The 24,666-nt window shown below is 46.1% G+C and overlaps 2 protein-coding genes across 8 annotated transcripts; one reads left to right on the plus strand and one right to left on the minus strand.

The window, feature by feature from the left end:
- Positions 1-3,910: 3,910 nt before the first annotated feature.
- LOC125991169 (cerebellar degeneration-related protein 2) lies at positions 3,911-15,849 on the minus strand. Of its 7 annotated transcripts, XM_068649365.1 has the most exons (14): positions 15,811-15,849; positions 14,545-14,756; positions 13,617-13,710; positions 13,034-13,146; positions 12,264-12,412; positions 12,006-12,155; positions 11,315-11,543; positions 9,548-11,234; positions 9,443-9,477; positions 8,903-9,019; positions 8,471-8,607; positions 6,065-8,378; positions 4,966-6,006; positions 3,911-4,884 (listed from the first exon to the last, which is right to left on the minus strand). In XM_068649365.1, exons 3-8 carry the CDS (start codon positions 13,696-13,698, stop codon positions 10,701-10,703), a joined length of 1,257 nt encoding a protein of 418 aa, XP_068505466.1. In that variant the 5' UTR covers positions 13,699-13,710; positions 14,545-14,756; positions 15,811-15,849; the 3' UTR covers positions 3,911-4,884; positions 4,966-6,006; positions 6,065-8,378; positions 8,471-8,607; positions 8,903-9,019; positions 9,443-9,477; positions 9,548-10,700. The 7 variants fall into 7 exon arrangements, with proteins under 7 accessions (XP_068505466.1, XP_068505467.1, XP_068505465.1 ...); XM_068649366.1 differs by lacking the exon at positions 8,903-9,019 and having other exon boundaries at positions 6,096-8,378; XM_068649364.1 differs by lacking the exon at positions 8,903-9,019.
- Positions 15,850-16,165: 316 nt separating this feature from the next.
- On the plus strand, positions 16,166-23,947 carry si:ch73-127m5.1 (neurotrypsin). Its single transcript, XM_049758778.2, has 14 exons — positions 16,166-16,457; positions 17,805-17,847; positions 18,986-19,228; positions 19,315-19,453; positions 19,536-19,714; positions 19,861-20,008; positions 20,135-20,313; positions 20,556-20,697; positions 20,829-21,049; positions 21,190-21,331; positions 21,471-21,761; positions 21,978-22,100; positions 22,182-22,444; positions 22,554-23,947. The coding sequence occupies exons 1-14, from the start codon at positions 16,380-16,382 to the stop codon at positions 22,940-22,942; spliced, it is 2,580 nt and encodes an 859-aa protein (XP_049614735.1). The 5' UTR covers positions 16,166-16,379; the 3' UTR covers positions 22,943-23,947.
- The last annotated feature ends 719 nt before the right edge of the window (positions 23,948-24,666 follow it).

Consider the following 24,666-nt stretch of genomic DNA (forward strand, 5'->3'; position numbering starts at 1 on the left):
TTCATGATGCAATTGATTCTGCATCTCTTGAGACTTAAACTTATTACACGTTTTGTTGCAGGTGTTGTCTTCATTTGCAGTCTGACTACGAAGGCCTGTTGCTATACAGTGGAGATGGAACCTAAAGTGAAATTTTAAACATTACATGCAACTTCTGGGATGTTGGCCTTCAATACAAAGCACTCGTTGCATGTTGCTTAACAACACTGCCAACCTTGGTACCAGTACTGCATAATACCGTCCAGTTCAACGTTAAGCCTGCACAAACGTGAGTGAAGGCCACACCGCAACCTGCTTAGGTGGTATGCAAGTGAGCCAGAGAGCTACTCATTACCGGCGGCTTTATTAAATTGTCCTTTTCAGACAGGTTAGATGAATTCCAAGTGCTGCCATCTAGTGGCGGCAAATTTCTCCCGTCTGACGCACCATTTAACTGTATGCGAAAATACTTCATTTTTAACTTTCAACATGGTTAAAGATAATAGGTGCCCTAATTGGGCGGCTGGGTTAATGCGACCCATCTTTCGTAGTTTGTTTTACCCAAAGCAATCTAACATACCACATAAATACTGCCGCTATCTCTCCAATGTGCATGTGTGTAAAACGTACAAAATAATTTGCATCATTTATAGACCACATGCTAAAAATATGACGTTCATGCAGCTGGTCTTGTAATCCACAGCTTGGTAAAGTGCTTCCGGTTGAGCATGGCCGTCCGTACTCGACCCCGAGTCTGCGGTTTGACCTACCGCCCTGTCGCGCACCAAACCGCGCGGCCATCAGTGATTTATTTATATATATATATGCATACACATATACACACACACACATCCACCTATGGCTCTATATGTCCTCAGCGCTGTAACGTTTTGTGCCGGTACGTACACTATATGAAATAAATGACGGGATTGTTTTCACCTCATTTAATATGCATCAAGCATACGAGCTGGTGTTTTAGAACAGCCTAAACTAGTAGGTCACAAAAAAGATTTAAAAAAAAAAAAAAACTTGCTAAAATTCTAAAAAGTTAATTGTCTTTTTTCTGTTGAGAGAAGCGTCCAATGAAATGTGGTTAATACCATTGGGGGAGAGAGATTTGATTAGCGTTAGTACATGCATGGTCAGTGCAATTGTCGGTCAGTACAGCGTTTGCATAGGGCAGTGCATGGGTTAGTGCATTCATGGTTATCACACAGCAGAACATTTCGCGGCGGCGGGGAGTCGAACCCTGGGTCTCAGGTGTTCTAGCGCAGCGATCGAGCCACTCGCCCAGCGTGGCGAGCTCGGCGGTCACCCCGCTTTTTCTTCGAGTCATTCTTATCCGTTCAGTATTTCGTTCCGCGCGCGTTGGGTAAGTACAAAAGAGTGCAAACGGCCGCCAGCTGCCAGGTCGAAATAGCCGACTGGTCTATGACACGGCCTCTTGCCCCGAAAGAACCTGGTTCGATCCCAGGCATGAGCACATACTTGACGGTGCTTTTGCAATTGGAACCTCGCCTACTATAAGTGTACGCATATGCAAATAAAATTGCATATGCAAGTATTTATGTGTAAAGAGACAAGGAGGCCCCGCCCCCCGAGTGGGCGGGGCCACCCACCGGACCACGCCCACTGGCCCCGCCCCCGGGGCTGCAAGCCACGCCCCCTGCCCTAGCGTAATTAACCAGGGTAGGGGGCGGGGCGAAGCCCCGCCCCCTACCCTAGTGTAATTAACTAGGGTAGGGGGCGGGGCGAAGCCCCGCCCCCTGCCCTAGTGTAATTAACTAGGGTAGGGGGCGGGGCGAAGCCCCGCCCCCTGCCCTAGTGTAATTAAAAGTGAATAGAAATCTAGTAGTGTAGGGGGCGGGGCTTCGCCCCGCCCCCTACACTACTAGATTTCTATTCACTTTTAATGTAAATGAAAACATTTATATATATATATATATATTAATGTTTTCATTTACATTAATATATATATATACTTTTAATGTAAATGAAAACATTAATATATATATATATATATAAATGTTTTCATTTACATTAAAAGTGAATAGAAATCTAGTAGTGTAGGGGGCGGGGCTTCGCCCCGCCCCCTACACTACTAGATTTCTATTCACTTTTAATTACACTAGGGCAGGGGGCGGGGCTTCGCCCCGCCCCCGACCCTAGTTAATTACACTAGGGCAGGGGGCGGGGCTTCGCCCCGCCCCCTACCCTAGTTAATTACACTAGGGTCGGGGGCGGGGCTTCGCCCCGCCCCCTACCCTGGTTAATTACGCTAGGGCAGGGGGCGTGGCTTGCAGCCCCGGGGGCGGGGCCAGTGGGCGTGGTCCGGTGGGTGGCCCCGCCCACTCGGGGGGCGGGGCCTCCTTGTCTCTTTACACATAAATACTTGCATATGCAATTTTATTTGCATATGCGTACACTTATAGTAGGCGAGGTTCCAATTGCAAAAGCACCGTCAAGTATGTGCTCATGCCTGGGATCGAACCAGGTTCTTTCGGGGCAAGAGGCCGTGTCATAGACCAGTCGGCTATTTCGACCTGGCAGCTGGCGGCCGTTTGCACTCTTTTGTACTTACCCAACGCGCGCGGAACGAAATACTGAACGGATAAGAATGACTCGAAGAAAAAGCGGGGTGACCGCCGAGCTCGCCACGCTGGGCGAGTGGCTCGATCGCTGCGCTAGAACACCTGAGACCCAGGGTTCGACTCCCCGCCGCCGCGAAATGTTCTGCTGTGTGATAACCATGAATGCACTAACCCATGCACTGCCCTATGCAAACGCTGTACTGACCGACAATTGCACTGACCATGCATGTACTAACGCTAATCAAATCTCTCTCCCCCAATGGTATTAACCACATTTCATTGGACGCTTCTCTCAACAGAAAAAAGACAATTAACTTTTTAGAATTTTAGCAAGTTTTTTTTTTTTTTAAATCTTTTTTGTGACCTACTAGTTTAGGCTGTTCTAAAACACCAGCTCGTATGCTTGATGCATATTAAATGAGGTGAAAACAATCCCGTCATTTATTTCATATAGTGTACGTACCGGCACAAAACGTTACAGCGCTGAGGACATATAGAGCCATAGGTGGATGTGTGTGTGTGTATATGTGTATGCATATATATATATAAATAAATCACTGATGGCCGCGCGGTTTGGTGCGCGACAGGGCGGTAGGTCAAACCGCAGACTCGGGGTCGAGTACGGACGGCCATGCTCAACCGGAAGCACTTTACCAAGCTGTGGATTACAAGACCAGCTGCATGAACGTCATATTTTTAGCATGTGGTCTATAAATGATGCAAATTATTTTGTACGTTTTACACACATGCACATTGGAGAGATAGCGGCAGTATTTATGTGGTATGTTAGATTGCTTTGGGTAAAACAAACTACGAAAGATGGGTCGCATTAACCCAGCCGCCCAATTAGGGCACCTATTATCTTTAACCATGTTGAAAGTTAAAAATGAAGTATTTTCGCATACAGTTAAATGGTGCGTCAGACGGGAGAAATTTGCCGCCACTAGATGGCAGCACTTGGAATTCATCTAACCTGTCTGAAAAGGACAATTTAATAAAGCCGCCGGTAATGAGTAGCTCTCTGGCTCACTTGCATACCACCTAAGCAGGTTGCGGTGTGGCCTTCACTCACGTTTGTGCAGGCTTAACGTTGAACTGGACGGTATTATGCAGTACTGGTACCAAGGTTGGCAGTGTTGTTAAGCAACATGCAACGAGTGCTTTGTATTGAAGGCCAACATCCCAGAAGTTGCATGTAATGTTTAAAATTTCACTTTAGGTTCCATCTCCACTGTATAGCAACAGGCCTTCGTAGTCAGACTGCAAATGAAGACAACACCTGCAACAAAACGTGTAATAAGTTTAAGTCTCAAGAGATGCAGAATCAATTGCATCATGAATGACTGACACAAAGTTGGCTTTATTTACAAAGGCCATCCACAGGAACAAGACACCAAAGTCGACTTTATTCACAAAATCACCCACGACGATTCAACCGCAAAAATAAAGGTTCAGACTTGAAAATAAAGGCTTTTCTCGTACAAAAAGAAATGCACCTACATTGAGCAAGAGTCTGAATTCAGTGGCCATTTTATGGCAGTTTTTCAAAAGGGTTTGCCAAAGATTAATTTCATTGGTCGCAACGCAGTCTGTCATTTGCGTTTATGGATGTCAGGCTACTTTTGTCAACAATTTTGAAAGCATACAGCATTTCTTTCCACTGTGACAAGAAATGCCTGACACTGCATGTTTCATATTACTTATTTGGACTCATTTGTTTGAGACTAATTTTTCAATTGCCTTATAGAGAATGTTTCAAAGTATTACAGTTTGCATGTTGTCATTTAACTCAAAATATGCACAATACTTTACATGCCAATGTTGATAATGGACCACTTGAATTCAGTTCACAATTTAATACAGGTACAGAGACACACACAGTTACAATATAAACTTTACAGTTCACTCCATGTATTTAAAAAAAAAAAAAAAAAACACTTTCAAACATTATTGCACAATGACAGCACTGAGAAGAAAGAGAGGCATCATGCAGACAGTGTGCACACCCAGTGAAAAAGTGGAGGGAGGGAAGGAAAGCAAGTGCGGAAGGGGGAAAACCAAAGTCATACTCTCCCTAAACGCTGGCTGCTTCGCCCTCGCCGCATCTGCACCCGCCTCATGTAGGCCGCTCGTCACGGGCGAAGGTCTGCTGAAGGTTCGTTGGACTCTTCCTCTGCGTCGCACAACTGCAAAAAGAAAGACAGCACTCAGTTGCATGCGGTTCACTTCTGTCGATGTACTCCGTGACCGGCAGATGGTACTCATCTTCATTTGAGGAACTGCTCCCGTCCCTCCGACGCCACGCGAGCGAGCCCTGCGACAGACAAATAAGGAAATGCGATAAAAAAAAAAAAAGGTGTGTACACTCTCCTTGTACATTTGATTGCCACGTCACCTCTGGCCAGTCTTGGCCAGTCATGAATCAGGCTCCTTCCTCTTCATCACATGGCAACTGCTTTTCTTGGGGTGATTTCTTCCTTTGCTCCCCAATCCCAGGTCAAGTGACCTCCGTCCGCTGGCTGTTTTGTGCAGCTTCTCTTCCACCTTGCAAGACACAAGCACCAAAGTCTCGCTTGCGCCGTCGCTGCGCGTTTGCACTCAATCAAGGCTGCACAACATATTGGAAAATGAGTGATATGGCAGGATTGGGCCAGACTATTGCATTGTGCAAAGTTATGCAAAAACTTGGGATGGAAATGAATTTTTTGAACTGAATGAGATCAGTTAGATGTTAACTTGGATCAGTGACTTCTCTTCTAAAATAATTTGGCAACACAGAGCTTATTTCATTAGGCCACATGACAAAGAAAATCTTTCGCTTCTTAAAGTGCATGCCGTTAACGTACACCACCATGTGGCAGTTTTCCAATACACGTGCAGCCCTACACACACACACACACACACACTTCACCATTGGTGTCCGAACTGCGGCATGGGGGCTCTGTGACAAAAGGCCATTGGACACGGGCCACGAGGGGAGCGCCAAAATTCGACTGCTCAAGGGCGTCAGAATATTAAGTTACGCTGTTTACAAGTCAAATCTTCTATTCAAAATTTCACTCAACACATAAGTTTAGCCTCATTTTTGCGGTGTTAGATTTACCAAGACACCTCATGATTGACTTTCAAAATTAACACCGTTTTGTAGCAGTGGCACAACATTTTAACACTTAATAGCAAAATCTCATGATTGATTAGAATCTTTAATGAATTTGTCCAAGAATTTTGAATTTGTTTCAGTACGAGGCCCTCAAACATTCGGACACCACTGGTGTGAATTGAAAAAGAAAAACTCCATTTCACGCATTGACGCTGCGCAGGTCGACGTCTCCAGGGAAGCGGGTCTCCCTCAGAACCTGGCTGCAGAGTGATGCCACCCGACCAGCCGGGAAAGCGGTCCACCTCGGATCAGATTGTGTCGTGCCCCGGTCGCCATCTGCAGACAGTCAATGTCAAACTCAAAGCGCACCCAATGTTGGCGGTCACTTGCTTACTAGATCACAGCGGCTAGCTACTCTTGGTTACCGTAGCCGGCCGTTCGTCCCCCCTTTTGCGTCCAGTCTGCAAAAGGCAGAACATGCAATGAGTTGTGCGCTGCTTGCGTCATTATGTCTTGAGCACTCTCGACCGGTGGTTCCTCACTGAACAGCTCGCTCCCACGCAGTCCTACACTGAGGGGAGAACAAAGAACCAAGTACCACAGTGGTAGGTTAGAAAAACAAAATGTTACAAATGACATTGCAAAATTGGACATTCGGGACCAGCTCGCTCCAACGCTGCCCTACACTGAGGGGAGAACAAAGAACGCGAGTATGACAGTGGTAGTAGGTTAGAAAAAGACAAAAATGTTACAAATAACATTGCAAAATTGGACATTCGGGACCAGCTCGCTCCAACGCTGCCCTACACTGAGGAGAGAACAAAGAACGCGAGTATGACAGGTTAGAAAAAGACAACTGTTACAAATAACATTGCAAAATTGGACATTCGGGACCAGCTCGCTCCAACACTGCCCTACACTGAGGGGAGACCAAAGAACGCAAGAACAGTGGTGAGTTAGAAAATGACAATGTTACAAATTACATTGCAAAATTGGACAATCGGGACCAGCTTGCTCCAACGCTGCCCTACACTGAGGGGAGAACAAAGAACGCAAGAACAGTGGTAGGTTAGAAAACGACAAAATGTTACAAATTGCATTGCAAAATTGGACATTTGGACCAGCTCGCTCCAACGCCGCCCTACACCGAGGGGCGAACAAGAACGCAAGTACCACAGTGGTAGGTTAGAAAATGACAATGTTACAAATTACATTGCAAAATTGGACATTCGGGACCAGCTCGCTCCAACGCTGCCCCACACTGAGGGGAGAACAAAGAACGCGAGTATGACAGGTTAGAAAAAGACAACTGTTACAAATAACATTGCAAAATTGGACATTCGGGACCAGCTCGCTCCAACACTGCCCTACACTGAGGGGAGACCAGAGAACACAAGAACAGTGGTAGGTTAGAAAATGACAATGTTACAAATTACATTGCAAAATTGGACATTCGGACCAGCTCGCTCCAACGCTGCCCTACACTGAGGGGAGACCAAAGAAAGCAAGAACAGTGGTAGGTTAGAAAATGACAATGTTACAAATTACATTGCAAAATTGGACATTCAGACCAGCTCGCTCCAACACCGCCCTACACCGAGGGGAGAACAAGAACGCAAGTACGACAGTGGTAGGTTAGAAAACGACAAAATGTTACAAGTCAGATTGCAAAATTGGACATCCTTCACATCAAACTTTTGTTTGTGTTTCCACCACCTCGTGGACCGGCTCCCTCCAACGCCGCCCTACACTGAGGGGAGAACAACGAACGCAAGTACGGCAGTGGTAGTAGATTAGGAAAAAGACAATGTTACAGTTAGTCATATTGCAAAATTGGACATTCGGCTCCACGTCAAAATTCTCAGTTTCCAGCAGCTTGTTAACCGGCTCGCTCCAACGTCACCCTACACTGTAGGGAGAACAAAGAACGCAAATACGACAGTGGTAGGTTAGAAAAGACAAAATGTTACAATGATCAACAAGTCATATTGCGAAATTAGACATTCGGCTCCACATCAAAGTTTTGTTTGTGTCCATCAACGTGACACCGTCCTCCCCCAAAGGTTACAATGCGCCATCAATGGCAATCCTAGCACGAGACAACGCTGCTCTTATAGCAAGATTGGGCTTCTGCTTGTCGTACCCAAGCTGGTTCCTGCACAAAACCTGAAACATAAAAGAGGTGAAACACGACAAGGATTTGGTTGTGTGGATCGCTGTGATGGACCGAGTCAAGTCGAGCTCATTTGTATTGCCCAAAATCACAGGGCTTTGCATGTGCAAAAATTGAAGTCCTCCCCCAAAGCCTCCAATGCGCCGGCCGGCTTTCAACCGCTATCCTCGCCCAAGACAAAGCTGCTCTGGATCCAGACAAGCCACAACCTCAACCACAACTACAGACCACCTCCTAAGCAAGTCCAACCATCAGACCCCCAAACACCTGCCCTCATTTCAAGGCAACCTTTCCGGCGTGCACCCATAACCAAAGGCAACCACAGCCAAACACTGCCCCCTCCTGGTCACACATGACATTTCCACACTGGCATCCTGCTTGATTCTTGACTTTGAGTAGAACTGTTCCCTTTCCAGATCCCCTTTGGCTCCTATGCCAGTCTGCAAAAGTGTTCCGTTTCCACATCCCCTTTGGCTCCTCTTCCAGCCTTCAAAACTAGTCCTTTATCCACATCCCCTTTGGCTCCTCTTCCAGCCTGCAAAACACGCGTGCGCCATTAAGCCTGTGCTGGGAACATCATTTGTACACGTATTAGGTTTCTAAATGTCGACACAAACTTATTTTCACCTGTTACAGAGCCCGTTTCTCATCACCGTTCCCATTATCACTGTGACCTTGCCCATCAGTGCCCACACCAGCAGCCCTGGTTTAGAGGGCCATTGCTGCTGACTTTGGGTAGAAGAACTGCATGTTCATTTTCCAGTCTACAAAAACAATAAAATAAACAGAAATCATATGAAATAACATTTTTAACTCAGCACATTAATATTTATTCAATTATAGATACTTGACCATTACTACCATTACATACAGAATTAGGAGGGGCGTATTTTCATCTGTATAATAAAATCAACTGAAATAATTAGTAATGCCATTTTAAATCCGACATGTTCTTTTAAACTTAGTTAATTAATTACAGATACTAACTAGAGGGGCCATGACATACAGAATAAGGAGGGGAATAAGGAGGGACATACTTTTGATCTGCGCTCAATTTACCTCACATTAGACAGATGATCCAAGTTTGCCGTCCACGAGTTGAGTTTAGGGGTCCGAAAAATGATGCATCCCTTCCGACCGGACACCGGAGTGCTCGCAAAAGTTTGTATTGGCCATCTATTTTGGGTATATATTTATTGGTGTTTTCATGTATTTATTTATCTATGCATTGATTCATTTATGTATTTAATGGTTTATGTATTTATGCATTTACTTATGGCTTTATTTGGGGCGGAAGGGCTTTGGAACGTCAAGGATTTGACAAAAAACACATGAATTGGCAAAATGGAACACTCAAATGCAATAGGCCTTTTTCATATAAGGGAGTGAAAAAACGTTTTGCATGCACAGTTAACTTCATAAGATAATTTGTAAAACATTCAAACAAAACTTTTATAGTACTTAAAATGCAAGAATGCAAACGCGCTGGCTAGCATGAGGAAAAAAATTAAAAAATTAATAAATACTAGCGGCAAAAGAACCCAAGCACCGTGCTGAATGAAGCAAAAGAAAGTGAATTGTGACGTGCTATGCTCAAACCTCAAACGCTCCTGCGTCCTCCAAGGGCGAAAATCCTGCAACAAGCAAAAAGACGTCGTGAAAAACGGCAACGGACGACAAACATTTGCTCGCGTGCCCGCTTACCTGAGAGAATGCCACGCGGTCGCTCGCCATCTTGCTTCACCCGTATTTGACAACTCCCCTTGTGCACACCGGTCTTCAATTCACCTGAGTGCCTGACGTCACTTCCCTAATCTAAGGCAACCTTCTCCACCTGCTGAGTGAACCGCATTTTGCACACTGGCGCCACCCGGCGGCCTTTTATGATGACTGCTTTGGTTTACCCTGGAAATGTTTGCTTTCAGGGCACACAATAAAAGTACATCCCGTGCCATAAATTACGGCATCATATCGTATTCTTACAGAACAATACACTGTCTTCAGACGCCGCGCTGTCGCCATCTCCTGGTCAGTATGTAAAATGCAGGCGGTGACAATTTTCGGGAATTCCAAACAAATAGAGCCATTTTTCCATTTTTGTTTAAGGATTAAAGTAAAAATGAATCTGTGGATTGAGTTTTCCTCCTTTACAAACAAACAAGAAAATTAAGTTATATTTATATTTTGGTGCTTATAACATAACTAATAACCAGTCATTTTTCAATGTTTAAAGTCTGCATCCAAACAGAATATTCAATGACCAAAAGAGACGCAGCCTGTGTAATTCATGATATACTTGGTCAAGTCATGAACCACACCTATCTTGAAAAGGGTACTGCAGTGGTTAAAGGTAATTAATTGGTCATTTTTTAATTTAATTTTTAATTTTTTAATGCGACACTGATTCAGTAAATATGCTCAATTAGATATCATGACACACTAAGCAATGTAAAAAAAAAAAAAAAAAAAAAATTCTTTACCGACATGCACTGGTTCCAATAACAAACTCGGTGTAAACAGCTCATCTAAAAAAGCAGTTTCTAACTTAAGTTGCTCACTCCATGGAGCAACTGTTACTTTGCATATGTCAAAAAAAGGAGCCTGGAGAAAGGCAACCATGGAGTCATTGACAAAGACACGGTGCTTAACTGTATGTTGTGGAACAACAGAAAAAATAGCAGGAATAACATAGCAGTCTACATTTAGGCCAGATCCCCTGAGCCAAATGAAACGGCAATAAATAAAGGTTTCCATTGGAATTCATAGCGTGTCCAATGTGCTGAAGACTAGAAGACTTCACTCGACTGCACCCCACCTACCTGCCCCCTTTCCCTAGCATGTGCTTAAGCATATTGCATCAGGTGCAAGGTGGCCTGGCCCTTTTCTCCAGGTCCTGTTTGGTCTTCTGGATGCGAGCAAAAATCTCTCGGAATAGTTCCTTGTACTCAGGCTGGTGAAAGCTGCCGTTGTAGTCCACTGTCTGGACAGTCTTGTGACTTATCTGCTCGTGCTCTTCTTCTTCTTGATGTTGCTGTAATCCAAAGCGCCTAAGCAGCTTCTCATATTTGACCTGCAAGGCGCTGTACTGCGCGTCCACCTCGTTGAGCAGCGAGATACCGCCACGTTCCGCTTTCCCGGCCCTCTGGGCGCACCAGCACTCGTGCTCACCTGCGGGGTCGGCGCTGTGTTTGGTCTTGAGGAGACGCTCGCTTGCCCATCGCTTGAGGGGTCGCTGGCTTCGGAGGAACGGCCCACTGGCTTCCCCGTCACGCTCCTCTTCCGCCTCCTCCTCCTCTGGGAGAGCGTATGCCACGTTCAGCCGGGAGAAGGATTCAGACTTCCAGAGGTGGCGAAGTTCCTCGGCCTCTCGCTCCAACTCAGACACTCGCATCTGCGCGCACAAACCGAGTGAGAAAGGCATACATATCCATATCCATCCATGCATAAAATTTAAGCGTGACCCTGCCGTACCCTGCACGTCTCCATGCCAGCCAGCTGCCGCTCGAGTACGGCCCTCTCCCGGCTCAGTAGCCCAGCCTCGCGCTCCGCCTCCTCCCGCCGGGCACGTTCTCGTGCGTACTGGGCCTGGAGGCTGCGCAGCGAGCGGCGCAGCGATGCCTGCTGCTCTTCGTGCCACCGCTGCACACCGTCGTGCCCCTCAACACCAAGACGAGGTTCTTCCGGATCACCGTCACACTGCCTGCATCATTGTCGAAGAGCAAAGCACAGAGCATTACTAAATGCACAGACATGACAGGAGATGATGAAGCAAGCACTTTGCACTCTTGAGGTAACACCATTTTCCATATTATACAACATAACAGCCATCGTATTTAAGTTTTATCTCCCATGTCCTGACAAGCAGGAGGCGATAAGCCGCTGACGTAACATTGAGAGTGCAACCGCAAAGCATTCACGTCGCTTTTTTCCAGTGTTATTCCAATGTGTCTCGCACCCATTTGAAATTTCCAAATTATGCGAAACCAAGTTTGTTTTCTATGTATTTTAGAAAACAAACAAACAAACATCCACTTTTCCATAGTCAGTGTCTTTCAGTGTGACCTGGCTTCTTTTAGCCCCTGATTACTCTCACAAAGAATTAGCCAGACACGCCGACACAGCGGACTTCCAACAGGTCAGTCACAGGCGAGCATGATCAAACCTGAGTTTTTGCAGTTCCTCCAGACTCTGGGCGCCGGGCCACCTCCGCCGGCCCCCCTGGGCCAGCTGCGAGGGTCCCAGTTTCATGTCGTCAACCTGACGCTGCAGCTCGTCCACGCGTGTCTGCAGCGCTTCTACCGTTTCCATCAGCCTGTGTTGACAAAAGACACTTTCTCGTCAATCGTTTGAAATTATAAATCTGATTTGAGCGCTCCTTTCATGTGTTCAAATCCAACAAAAGATGGCATTGTGCTCGAACCCGCGGATCTTTTGCTGGGCACTGCGGTTGTCCTGAGTTAGCTTGCGGTTGCTATGCTCCAGCTCGCGAGACGCCACGTCCAGCTGCTCGTACACTTTGGCGTGCTGGTCGTTCACCTGCCGCAGGAGCTCCACCTGCTTTGCCAGGTACTGCACGGCAACAACAAAACCAGAAAAAATAAATTGCCATGGGCATAAAAAGACACAAAACTACTGTGCGTCTAGTTTTGGATGCAGGATTTAGCAAAAACGCAACTTGAGCAAAAATAAATAAATAAATAAATAAATAAATATAGTAATGGGGGGGGGGGGGGGGGGGGGGGGAGGAAAGCCACACACAGATTGAAATAAAAAAACAAACAAAGACAATATAAGGTTCCAGGTCATTAGGTACATAAAAATATTTAAGCGCTTAAGATTATCGACAAAACGCGTCGAGTGAGCATTAGCAGTACAGAGGACGGATAAACTTTTATCTTATCAGATAGCAATTAGGGACATTGCCTTCACTCAGCCAACAAGACAAGCTCAAGAAGCACCAACACTGTGTGCGCTTTGACGTCAACTGTTAGGACGTGGATTACTTCAACATGTCAGCGTGGAGAAGGCCTCTTCACTCAGACAAAGCCGATTTAAGGACATTAAAGTAATCCACACCAGTCCAAACATGCCGCTAAATATTCACTTCCGCCTTTAAACAGGGAGGCGGGTGTGGATCATCTGCTCTTGTTGTCGACGCAACATAATCAGGGTCTCTCTAGGGGGTCTTACCTCGATCTCTTGCACTTGCTCCTGATTGGTGGAGTACATCTGCTGGAGTCCCTGCTCCAGCTCGTGGTTCCTTTCCAGTAGCGACTTGCCCAGCTCTGCGGCCAGCTGGAGGTCTATGGGAGGAAAAACACGCTTAGATACAGACAAGCGATTGGGCCCAGGGGGATGGCTCGATATCAGATTGAGACGCTATGCCACACTTAAACAAAAACAAAACGTGGATGTGGACACTGTTACAATTTGATCACGAACAATATGGACACCTAATGTTTGGACATCAACACAAACACAAACGTGATCCACTGACCCACTAGTACTAATGTGCGGGACCTAATTAGGCCCATTGGCACAAAACTGAGCGTTCCTCAAATTAAATTATAGTCAAATAACTAATAAACAAAAAAAAGCATGGTTGATGTGTCATTTCTCCTCTCGTAGATCTTTTCAGATAAAACCATGCTCAAGCAAAAGAATCCACATTGCATAATAAAAGCATTCAGTTAAAAAGGTGACAAATTAAATGAGATCCATTTGTGCAGGCGTGATTAAGTGAGTTAATTAAATAAAGGTTGCAAAAGGTTACCGTGTTCGAGGTCATGCTTGTCGTACCAGGGTTCTTCCTCCTTCAGCTCGAACTCCTCTTCCACGCTCATGTCCGTTAACATCTCGGCGGACGGCTACGATTACCAAAAAATAAATAAATAAATAGAGTTCGTTTCGTGTCAATTACTTCTCCGATTTAGCATGGCGAAAGCGGGACTTCTTTTTTTTAATGATGATGATTTTAAGGTGGCGACTCGCTATTCTGGCTCGCTGCAGCCGGTGCACGGTTGGCCGAACATCACCAGATAACGATAAATACAATGTCTTATGTGTCAAGTGCTAGCACGTCTTGTTAAGCGACTTCAAAATAAAAGTTTAGAATACAAACCGCTTAAACAGGCATGGTAAATCACTTCAACTATGTTTAAAAGCAAAACTTGTGGGCCCGACTTAGTATCCACAACAGTATTATTACAATACTTACGTTTTTATTGACGTATATCATGAGTTTTTTAAATAAAAAGTTTATTCATACTATTAGCATTTGATTTTACGCTGAAGGTTTGGCGTTATTTTCCGGTATTGCAGTGCCCATAGATAAACTTAACGTTCAGGTCGCCGGCAACTGCAGTCATGTAGGTGCATCATTAACTGTGCACTAAGTCATTTTGTCCACAGGAGGGCGCTGCTACAATGACAAAGGAATAGATGCTGAAGCAGCAAATCAAGCTGGACATACATACTTCAAAATGCAGTAAATTAAATCTATGGTGAGACATTAATCATTATTTTATACGAAAGGGGGAGAACTGTCTAAAAATTCGGTTCAATCCACATTTCATTTTTTTCTACACCTTGTAGTTGGAGCCTGCCCCAGCTGACTTCAGGCGAAAGGCAGACGACACCCCAGAGTGGTCATCAGTCAATCACATGGCACATATAGAGAGCGACAATCCATTCACACTCACCCTGTCACTGTGCTGGAACCGAAGCCACTCTGCCTGCACAAAAGTCAGGCCAATGGACCACTACGCCATCAGTGACCTTGTGTGTTTATAATTCATTAAAAACCGTGTTCAAACCTTAATCATGCTTTGAATGTGAAAATAATAAACAACATGCCGCTTTGGACGCCAGCACCCATTTGTCAGTCCTCCACCCATCTTCTGTCCTCCTCCATCTGTGCTTTGAGACACATGAGAGAAAGCACATTACTGATCTGCAAACGCCCTCTTGATTCCACTCTTTTGAAAGCAAAACGACAAAGTCACCGACAGGCACTCTTTATTTGATACATTTGTGTGTGTATGTGTGTGTGTGAGACAGAGAGAGAATGCTATCTGATGTATCTTCAAGGGAGAGGAAGTCCGATAAACACCAGGGAAGAAAATTGAAACATCACAGCGCACAGCGAGGGGTAGCACATCTTGTGAGTGTGTGTCACAATGTGTACCTCTCACACTCACATTGTTCCTCTCACCGACATTGACGGTTACGGCAGAATTTGCTGCGTCGCCCATGCCGGTTGCCGTGGCAACAAGCATCACGGGACAAGGAGCGTGTAACTGGATTGGCGATAAAAAGGCCTCGAGCGTCAACACAGTGTGTGTGTGTGTGTGCAACAAACTAATTTATGACACATTTATAGATTTTCTTGTAGATATACAGTACAGGCTCATTTTGAAGGGAGGCTGGCATGTTGTCGTGGCAACCAGCTTCTTTTTTTTGGGTGGGGTATGACCTGAAAACATGAAAGAGACTAATACAAACACACACACGGGTTGCTATCTTGTTGCTGTATATGTTAGCAGTTTAAGCCATTAGCATGTTATCATTTTAGCAATCCACATTAGCGATAGTAAGTAAGATCTGCCTTAGTAATTACTTTACCCAAACTGTTATCTTGCTGTATATTAGCATAATAACTGCTAACATAAAAAATACTCTAAATGGCACCCAGGCGAGATAATCAGAGCATGGAAGTTGAAACAATTTGGGTTTGCCAATGCGCTTGTTTGCATTAGCAGGGGGGAAAAAAAATCCCCATGAAACTTAAAAAGAAAATCAAAAAAGTTAATCTCCCAGCCTGCAGCGAGTGGGTACAAGCAAAATGTGTGAAACGGATGAGTTGAGTTAAGCTCACAGCTCGAAGGCATCGCGGCATGCAGAAAGAGAGATAAGAAAAAGGAACAACAAAGATGTGGCTTCTGAATATGGATGAGTTTTTGACCTACTCGCCACCTGAAGGAAGGAACAGCAGGAAGAAGTTGATCATTTGACTGCACAGGCATCACCTAAAAAGACAAATATTAGAAAATGCAACAATACATGGGAAATGGACAACAAATTCATATTTCTGTGACCATTGAATTAAATTTCTTGCTTCACCACATACCATTCATGAATGAGTTCCTATCAGTGTGACCCATTCAGAAAAGCATTAAAGCTCACCCCCTTTCAACTTACTCACGTTGGTGTAATGAATGCAAATATATTCAGGTTGATAATTTATTTTTTATAGACTGTAGTCCGACCCCCCCCCCCCCCCCATTCACACACAAGGGGAGGGAGAGAGCGATGTAAGGGGGAGAGGGTGCTTTCTGCAGAGCTCAACACTATTCCCATCCAGATTGGATGTGTGTGCGTGTGCACTCTTGCATCCCCTTCTGGTGCCGCACCCTCTGCTCGGTCTAGAGCTCTCCACCGCCACCAGCATCCTTCACGTCCTCGTCGTCACACGTCACTTGGCGTGTTGTTGTCTGCCAGCCACGGACGCGGAGGCGGCCACGCAAGGCGGGAAAAGATGTCTCCGAGCAGCCGCCCGTTTTTGTTCCTGATTGGGGCCGCATGCCTGGGGCTGCCCTACCCGCTGCACGCTCAGGTACGATCGAGCCCTCTTATTATATGTGCACGTCCAGTACGTATGTCGATTGAGGATAAGGAGCATGATGATGCGTGTTCTGTGACAAACCAATAGAGGGGAGGAAGGAAAAGAGGAAAACTAGCTCATGGATTGATAATAAAATCCTAAGTGGGGTTGCAACTTTCACTGACAATGGCAGTAAAATTGATTTTGATTCAAAACTAGCATATCGAACAAAGTGCAGTTTGCGCTGCTGTGGGTGTGAGCACAAAAATGGTTGCTTCTATTGACTTTAAATGTGCCACACACGTCTGTGTGGTGCCGTGGTAACTGTCTTTTTCTTCTATTCAAATATTTTTTCCATGCTACAGTATTTTCTCACCGTGGTCATTCTCCACATGGTCCTATTAAGGTTACATTTATGCTTTTGAACGCTCCTGGTTGGAGATCCTCCATCTCTTCCTCCTCCTTCTTCCTTCCCCCGGTCGACCCCATCTGTGTGAAATCACGACAGGTTGGGAATGAGACAAGTCAAGCTGCAGATTTTCACCCCTGGGCTACAAAATGTTTGAATTGACTTGAGAGGACATTAGCAAACGATCAAGGACTCAATTAATCGGGAGATAATATTCATTTTCGCTTTGGTGCTGGCGCTGTACAAGTGTGTGTGTGTGTAATCATTAGCAGAGAACATGGTGCGGGAAATTAATGATACTCACCAAATAGAAGACGGCAGCCGGGTAGATTTCCACGGTGTCGCTAATGAAGACAACAACAACACAACAAGCCGCTCAAGATGTTTCTACAAATAAACACACATTAGTTTGACTCTTTGGTAACCTGTTTCATTTCAATAGACTTACTTGTGAATATGATTTTTATTTAGTTAATTTTTTTTAGGTCGAAGTTGAATTCAATAAAAATGTATAATGTTTTTAAAATACATATTTAGAGTATAAATGTATAATGTTTTAAAATACAGAGAAGGAATGCAATATTTCTATTAGCCATTCAAAATCAAATTATACGTATATTTTTTTATATATTTTTTTTTTTCTGCGTCCCTTCTGGGACCTTAAATTGAATCAGGTGCTTGCATGTGTGTGTTTGTGTGCGGAGGTAGCAGGTGCAAGCGCATCAGAGCACATTAGGTTGGTAGCGGAGGCGTGTGATTGACATGATTGGCGATATTGCCATCCGTGTTCTCACCAGCACGGGTCACAAGTTCCTGCTCTCATGCTATTACAGCTGTGCTGGTATGCGTGTTTATCAAATCGGAACATCATAATGAAAAACACATCAAATGAAGATGAAAATTAAAAACTGGACTATTTTTGCTCTAATTTATTGTGTGTGTGTGTTCAGGTGGTAGCTGACGACACGTACTTAAACGAGGTCCAGAACTCAGGTACGTAACCGCACGGATGATGCTCTCCATTCCCCCTCAATTCACCTTGCCGCCATTTCCTATTCTTGCATTGTTTGGACTCAAGGAGGCTGCTCTTCTTTCTCCTTCCCCTCCAGCTGGAAGCCTTCCACCATTTTTTAATTTCTCTCTTCTCTTGGAGGAGGGGGGGGGGGGGGGGGGGGTGAGCCGTATCTCGAAGGGGGTGGTGGTCTGTGATGGGGGTAGGGAGAGAAGCTCGTAAACGCGTTCACACTCAGTTTAAATGTACACCTGCAGGTATTTGCGAGTGAAGCCATTAATACACATTGTGGTGTGTGGTTTCGGGCGGTGGATAAACACCCAACCCAAATCAAATGCACCCCCTCGCATTGAGCTAAAGACTCCCCCTTAATACAGCAAGTGTGGAGCGTGTCAAATGTGCTTTGTGGCGGGGAAATGGATTATACGAGCAGGGAGGCTGAGTGTTCCCATGGCGATGAGGAGAGGGCTGTTGTCGTGGCGATGATGGAGAGCGAGAATGTGTGTGTTTTGCAGGATGGGGGAGGTGGAAGATTTAGGTCTGGTAATTGTGTTTTAGGATGTATTTAAAAAAAAAAAATCACACTTAAGAGTCCGAGAACCATTTAAAAGTTGCACTCACATCGTACTTTGTTAGTGGAGCAGCCTGACATGAATTAATGATGAAGTGCAAGATAGTCGAGTGATACGCAAACAGTCGAATTCTAGCGGGACACAAACTGCTGCTGAAATTACAAGCGCACGACAATACCAAACAATCGCAACGCCTTCCCCTTTTGTGGAGTTGTTCATTCAATCCTCATTAACTTAGCAAGCCGAGAACGATTCATTGTCTCCTCCTGTTTGCGTACCGTCTATTGATCTTCGCTTTTGGTTCTTTTCTTTGCTTGTTTCTCTCTGATTCACTCGCTTCCCCTTCTGCTAACTTGTGTCTGTGTGTGTGTGTGAGTGCGATAAGACAAACGCCATTAATCACAGTTTCGATGCAGTCTGGCTGCAGAACAAACAAAAAAAGAACACCGAAATGCAATGTCGCATGAAAGGAAGACTAATAGCCAATAGTGGTCTACTTGGAGAAGAATCCATTAAATGTCAATTTTCATGTTGTCATCCCCCCCAGTCCCTCTGTCCTGCTCTGAGGGTTTCACCGAATTGGGTTACTACAACGGTACCGTGTCCCAGACGGACTCGGGTGCCCCGTGCCTCAGGTGGACCGAGTTCCCCGACTACGTGGTGCAGTACCCGGGCCGTGGTCTCGGCGATCACAGCTACTGCCGGAACCCGGACCGCGAGTCCAACCCGTGGTGCTTTTTCCGGCAGAACTCGGGTGCCATCGGATGGGCCTACTGCGATTGTCACCAGGGTATGAAACGTTAGCAAACAACAATGGTTCATTGAAGGTTGTAATTGTCTGATGTTTACATACCTTCCATCATTCTCATCCGCTAGGTGCCACCAGGCTTGTTGGTGGCTCGTCGTCCAACAGTGGTCGTGTTGAAGTATATCTGAACGGCCAGTGGGGAGCGGTGTGTGACTCTCACTGGACCGACCGGGATGCGAGCGTGGTCTGCAGGCAGGTGGGCTTAAGGTAGGACGATTCCATCTTGTCGCGTCCGCATCAGGGATGTCAGACTCACCGGGGCGTTTTTTTTTTTTTTTGGTCCGGGCAGCGACATTGGCACGACATTGCCGCACTCTCAGTTGGCCTCGGGTTCTGGCCTCTTCCACTTTGAGCGTCTGGGTTGCCGCGGCGACGAGAACAGCGTAAGCGCCTGCAGGAGCAGGACGTTCGTCACTGGGGACTGTAACCATGGAAACGAGGCGGCTGTCTTGTGTGCCCCTCCTGAAGGTCAGATAGCAAAATTCTCTCACACACTCACCTACCCACAGGCAAATAATTTCATCATCATCAATGAGCTAACTAGTTTGTCTCGATGCTTGGTCACGCAAAATACTAACCTTAACTATAACGATGTACACCATGTCTTTTGGCAGGCAGCGGACCTCCGCTACGACTGGTTGGAGGTGAGGAAGACTTTGAAGGACGCGTGGAGGTGTTCCACAGCGGGAGGTGGGGCTCCGTCTGTGACGACCAATGGGATGACAGAGACGCGGAGGTGGTGTGCCGACAGCTGGGCTTCAGGTGGGTGCTGCCAATTCACTCAATCGGATTACAACCATGCCAAAAATCGGTAAAAGTATCTAATCTACTCAAAACCTACCCAGTGAAGGCTCAACAATTTTTGGTGTGTATGTGTGTGCGCTTTAGTGGCGTGGCCAAGGCGTGGTCATGGGCTCACTTTGGTCAGGGTTCAGGTCCCATCCTACTGGACGCCGTCAAGTGCACGGGAAACGAACTGTTCCTGGATGAGTGTCCACACGGACACTGGGAGCAGCACAACTGCGACCACATGGAGGACGCCGGAGTCTCCTGCAGCCCGTACACAGGCATGACGCACACACACCCACGCACAATGCATACGCTCAGCTTTAAAAGTTTCTATTTATACCCTCTGCACATCAATAAATCATTACTAAGCAAAGAACAGCTCTGGTGATAGACTGGCTGCTTAACAACGCACACACAAAATCTCAGGTTACATTGTCCTCAGAGCAATGGCCCATAGATAAAAACAGTGTACAGGAATGTAGGTTAAAAAATGATCAATTTTTGATTGTAACAATTTCAGATGGGGTGGTGCGTCTGGTGGGAGGCGACGATCCCTGGGAGGGCCGCGTAGAGGTGCGCCACAATGGCGACTGGGGGACGGTGTGTGACGACCACTGGACCCAACAGCACGCCCAGGTGGTGTGTGGACAACTTGGATACAGGTATTTGTACACATATGTGAATATTAGGGTTGGCTGGCTACTCTATTAGTGTGAATTATTTGCCAGGTCAATTTTTTTTCTACAGTTATCTATATTTCAAGGAGTTCACCATCCCTTCTCTCTCCTCGAAGGGGTCACGCTGAGGTGGTGTCGGGCGGGGCGTTCGGTGAGGGCGCTGGTCTCATCCTGCTGGACGACGTCCACTGTACCGGCTCAGAGACGTCCCTGTTGGACTGCAATCACGGCATCTGGGGTCACACCGACTGCTCCCACGCTGAGGACGTTGGCGTGCGCTGCAGAGGGAAGCCCGAAGATGAGACCAACGACGTGCCCGTCGTCGCACCATCTACAGGTGAGCGGAAGACCATATGGCATATCGATGCAAACTAGCAATAAAAAATTCTAACAAAATATTTACTAACCCTCTTGTAGTTGTAGTCTTCCTTTCCCCACTGCAATAGAAGCTCATGATATTTTTCCCAATGTTGTCAGGTCCGCTGCTCCGTCTTGCCGGGGGTGTCAGCAGGAAGGAGGGGCGGGTGGAAGTCTATCTTCACGGTGACTGGGGGACCATTTGTGACTCAGGGTGGAATGACCTAAATGCCGCCGTAGTGTGCAGGCAGCTAGGCCACAGGTGACAAGCAACACTGCAGCTGCTAGTTTCAGCTTTAGCTTTTGATGTTAGCTTCCAACATAACCTCTGAGTCTTAGTCTTTCATGGTAGGGTTGCATTAGCAGCTAACATTGGAGGCTAACTTCAGATTTTTCTCTAGTGGCGGAGGTCTGGCAGCTGGGGGCTTCGGCCAGGGTAAAGGACCGGTCCACCTGGACCAAGTGAGATGCACCGGCAAGGAGGAGTTCCTGGGCGAGTGTCCCTCGCTGGGCCTGAACATCATGGGTTGTAGGCGGGGGCAAGCAGCGGGGGTCAAGTGTGACGCCTCCACCGCTTCAGTGCACGACCCGATGGCTCAAGTCCGCCACTTGGAAGACAGCTGCGGTGTGAGGAAGCTTCAAGAGGAGGCCAGTGAGACCAAGACCCAAGAGGGAGACGGAAACATGCTCAGGTTGGTGTTATTCCACTTGAGTTTGCAGTTTTTAAACCATGGCTCTATCTGGTGGATCCATTGGGTCATTACATGTTTCACAAATGTTCCTTATTCAGCTACATTTGGAAAAAGTAAAAAAAAAAAAATCCTGGATGAAAGAAAAAAAAAATAGAAAATATATTAAATAATATACTTCAACAGATATTTTGATATCATGCTAACCTCTTATTGCAGGACATCATGGCCTTGGCAGGCGTCTGTGTGGCTTCAGTCTCAAAGTCAAGACGGCGGCCCTTTCTGCAGCGCCACTCTGATTGGCTCGTGCTGGGCGCTCACGTCCGCCACCTGTTTCGCCAGGTAACACACACATACGTAAACACCAGAGTATTAACAAAAAATATCAGTGATGAGCATCTAACATACATGACCCTCCATCAGGTTTGGAACGGAGCCGTCCAAGTACATTATACGGGTAGGGGCATCTGAGCGGACCTTGACCCCGGAGCGCATTGTGGTCCACAAGAAGTTCAAAGGTCAGAGTGGAGGTCACGACCTGGCCTTGCTCAAGCTGCCCGGTGCCCAGAAGGGTCACTGCTTCACGTTTGACCCCCACGTCAATGCCGCGTGTCTGCCTGATGACGACCACAGCAGCATGCCGGGTGCCTGTGTTGTCATGGTGACCACACGATGGAGCACACCGGGTGGGTTGCACAGTTAAATTCCAACATTGAAAGCAAGCAGTAGTTTAGAAGCTTAACACTGAAAGCTAATGTTGAAGTTTACTTTTAAACCGAACATTTTGTGTCCTAGACTCTGTCCTGGCATCGTGGGTTCCCGTCATGTCGTCGTGGCAATGCAAGAAGCGTCACGGCGACAGCTTTTCCAGCCACGGCACCGTGTGCGCCGGCAGCCCCCCGGACACCAGTCTGCTCCATGTCACCGGTGACAGCTGCCGTGGCAACTCCGGAGGCGGCCTGCTGTGTCAGGGCGAGGCCGGCCGATGGGTGCTGACGGGGGTGGTCGCGGGGGCCTACGGCTGCGAGGACCCCTCAACTCCGGCACTGTACACGCGCGTCAGCCGCTTCCGCAGCTGGATCGACGCCGCCATCCAGGCTGATTCCCAAAATGGCCGCCGAGGGGAGGAAACAAACGACATTGGACATGTAAAACACACACATCACTCGCAGGTGGTGGTTTGATCGAGACCTCATTGGCTGTGCCACGGGACACCAGAAAAAATTGTGACTGATTGGTGGACGCCTTCCTTCCCAACAAGGCCAAACAAAGACGGGCGATCAGCATGTGCTTTCGCATCCTAAATTATCGGTAAATTATCTGGCAGGGTGCTCAATTAAGAACAATTAGCATCGGCGCTAACAGCTAATTCATGTACAGCTGGTAAACATGCAACGACGTCAACAAAAAAAAGGGCTCTTCTTAGCAGGCTCATAACGGATGACTGAGTGAGTTCCAATATGGACCGTGCCAGTGTTTTCAACACCATAAATGACAAACAACCATCCATTTTCTAGTTCAAGTCAATCTCCAGACTCAAACCCTACAGAGAATGCATTTTATCTTTTAAATAGGAAACTTGATGGGAGTACCCTCCCTCTCGCCCAAAGCACTAACGTAAAATTGTGGCCAGTGAGTAATTAAGGTTGGCATAATTGCAGTATTTGTGGTCGATCTACAATATAGAATGTATCATATTGCCATGATTAACATATTTCATTTTTGTATTTACTTGAAATAACAAGGCTTAAGAGCTGCTTAACTGCATTGCATGAGATTTATGACAGACAATCATTTGGCTTTGCCTCACTTACCTTTAAAATGGCGGTCTATGAAGCAGGCAGGTATCTGGAACGTAATCATGAAAGGTGTAATCATGATCAATACAAACACTGGCACGGTCCTTAAATGTACAGAATGTGACAAAAAGCCATTGACAGTGTTTCTGATGGTGCAGCTAGAGTAGAGCTACATTTTTGTGTGTGAATGTGGACTGTGAATATTTTCAATGACAATATTGCTTCTGAACACTAGATGGCTCAATCGCCTTTTCTTTTCTACTGTAAACTGTGCGCTACTTGTTTGGACTTTGTGCATCCTGTGCTGTGACTCATTATGTTGTCCAACATCTTGTCACTGGAGACAACCGGTATTTCTGATTGTGGACCTAATAAACATTAATGCTTCCATCAGCAGGTCAAAGGTGATATTCTCTTGCGAATCTGTACATACAATCAACAGCAGGTCGGCAACGATCATCCTAATTACGTCTGGTGAACTGTAAATACTAAACATTTCAATTCTGAACATAATCAAAAGTGTTTGATTCATCAACATTAAAGCTTCCATAGACGAGAGTTATTGTGTGTCTTACCTTTTTGGAAATGGGAGGGTGAGGTGGAGGTCTTCGCTTTGTGGGATCTTTTGGCACTGAAACAAGAACTCTACTGATTTTAATGGAGTGTTTAAAGAAACATTAAACTCCTTTGATTTTAAATGGTTGAAAGTTCTGTGCCCGATCAGCCAAAGCAAGAACTCTGATGATTTTTCAATCGTTGAACTATTTCTGTTGCAGTTTCTCGGTTTCCCAATCAGCGACCTTTCCCTGACTTGGAGTTCACCGCGAGCTAACCAGAGCGTGTCCCTGCAGACTTCATTGACTTTGGGTGTCTTTGAGAGAGGGAAAAAAAAGAGCGCCTTGGCTCATTAATCACGGACGCCAGATGAACCAGGGGGAGCTGTCCTACATCGCTTGGACCGCTGTCATAAATAACATCTTTATTTAAAAAAAAAAAAAAAAAGAAAGCCCACTCCATTACTCAAGATCTGAGAAGAGGAGCAGCGAGTGATGAACAAACTGTCAGTGGTTGAGGCCTCACAGGGGTTATTTAAGTGGATTAGTTGTTGT

This window comes from Syngnathus scovelli, chromosome 21 (genome assembly GCF_024217435.2).
Source record: "Syngnathus scovelli strain Florida chromosome 21, RoL_Ssco_1.2, whole genome shotgun sequence".
In the NCBI taxonomy this organism is placed as follows: Eukaryota; Metazoa; Chordata; class Actinopteri; order Syngnathiformes; family Syngnathidae; genus Syngnathus; species Syngnathus scovelli.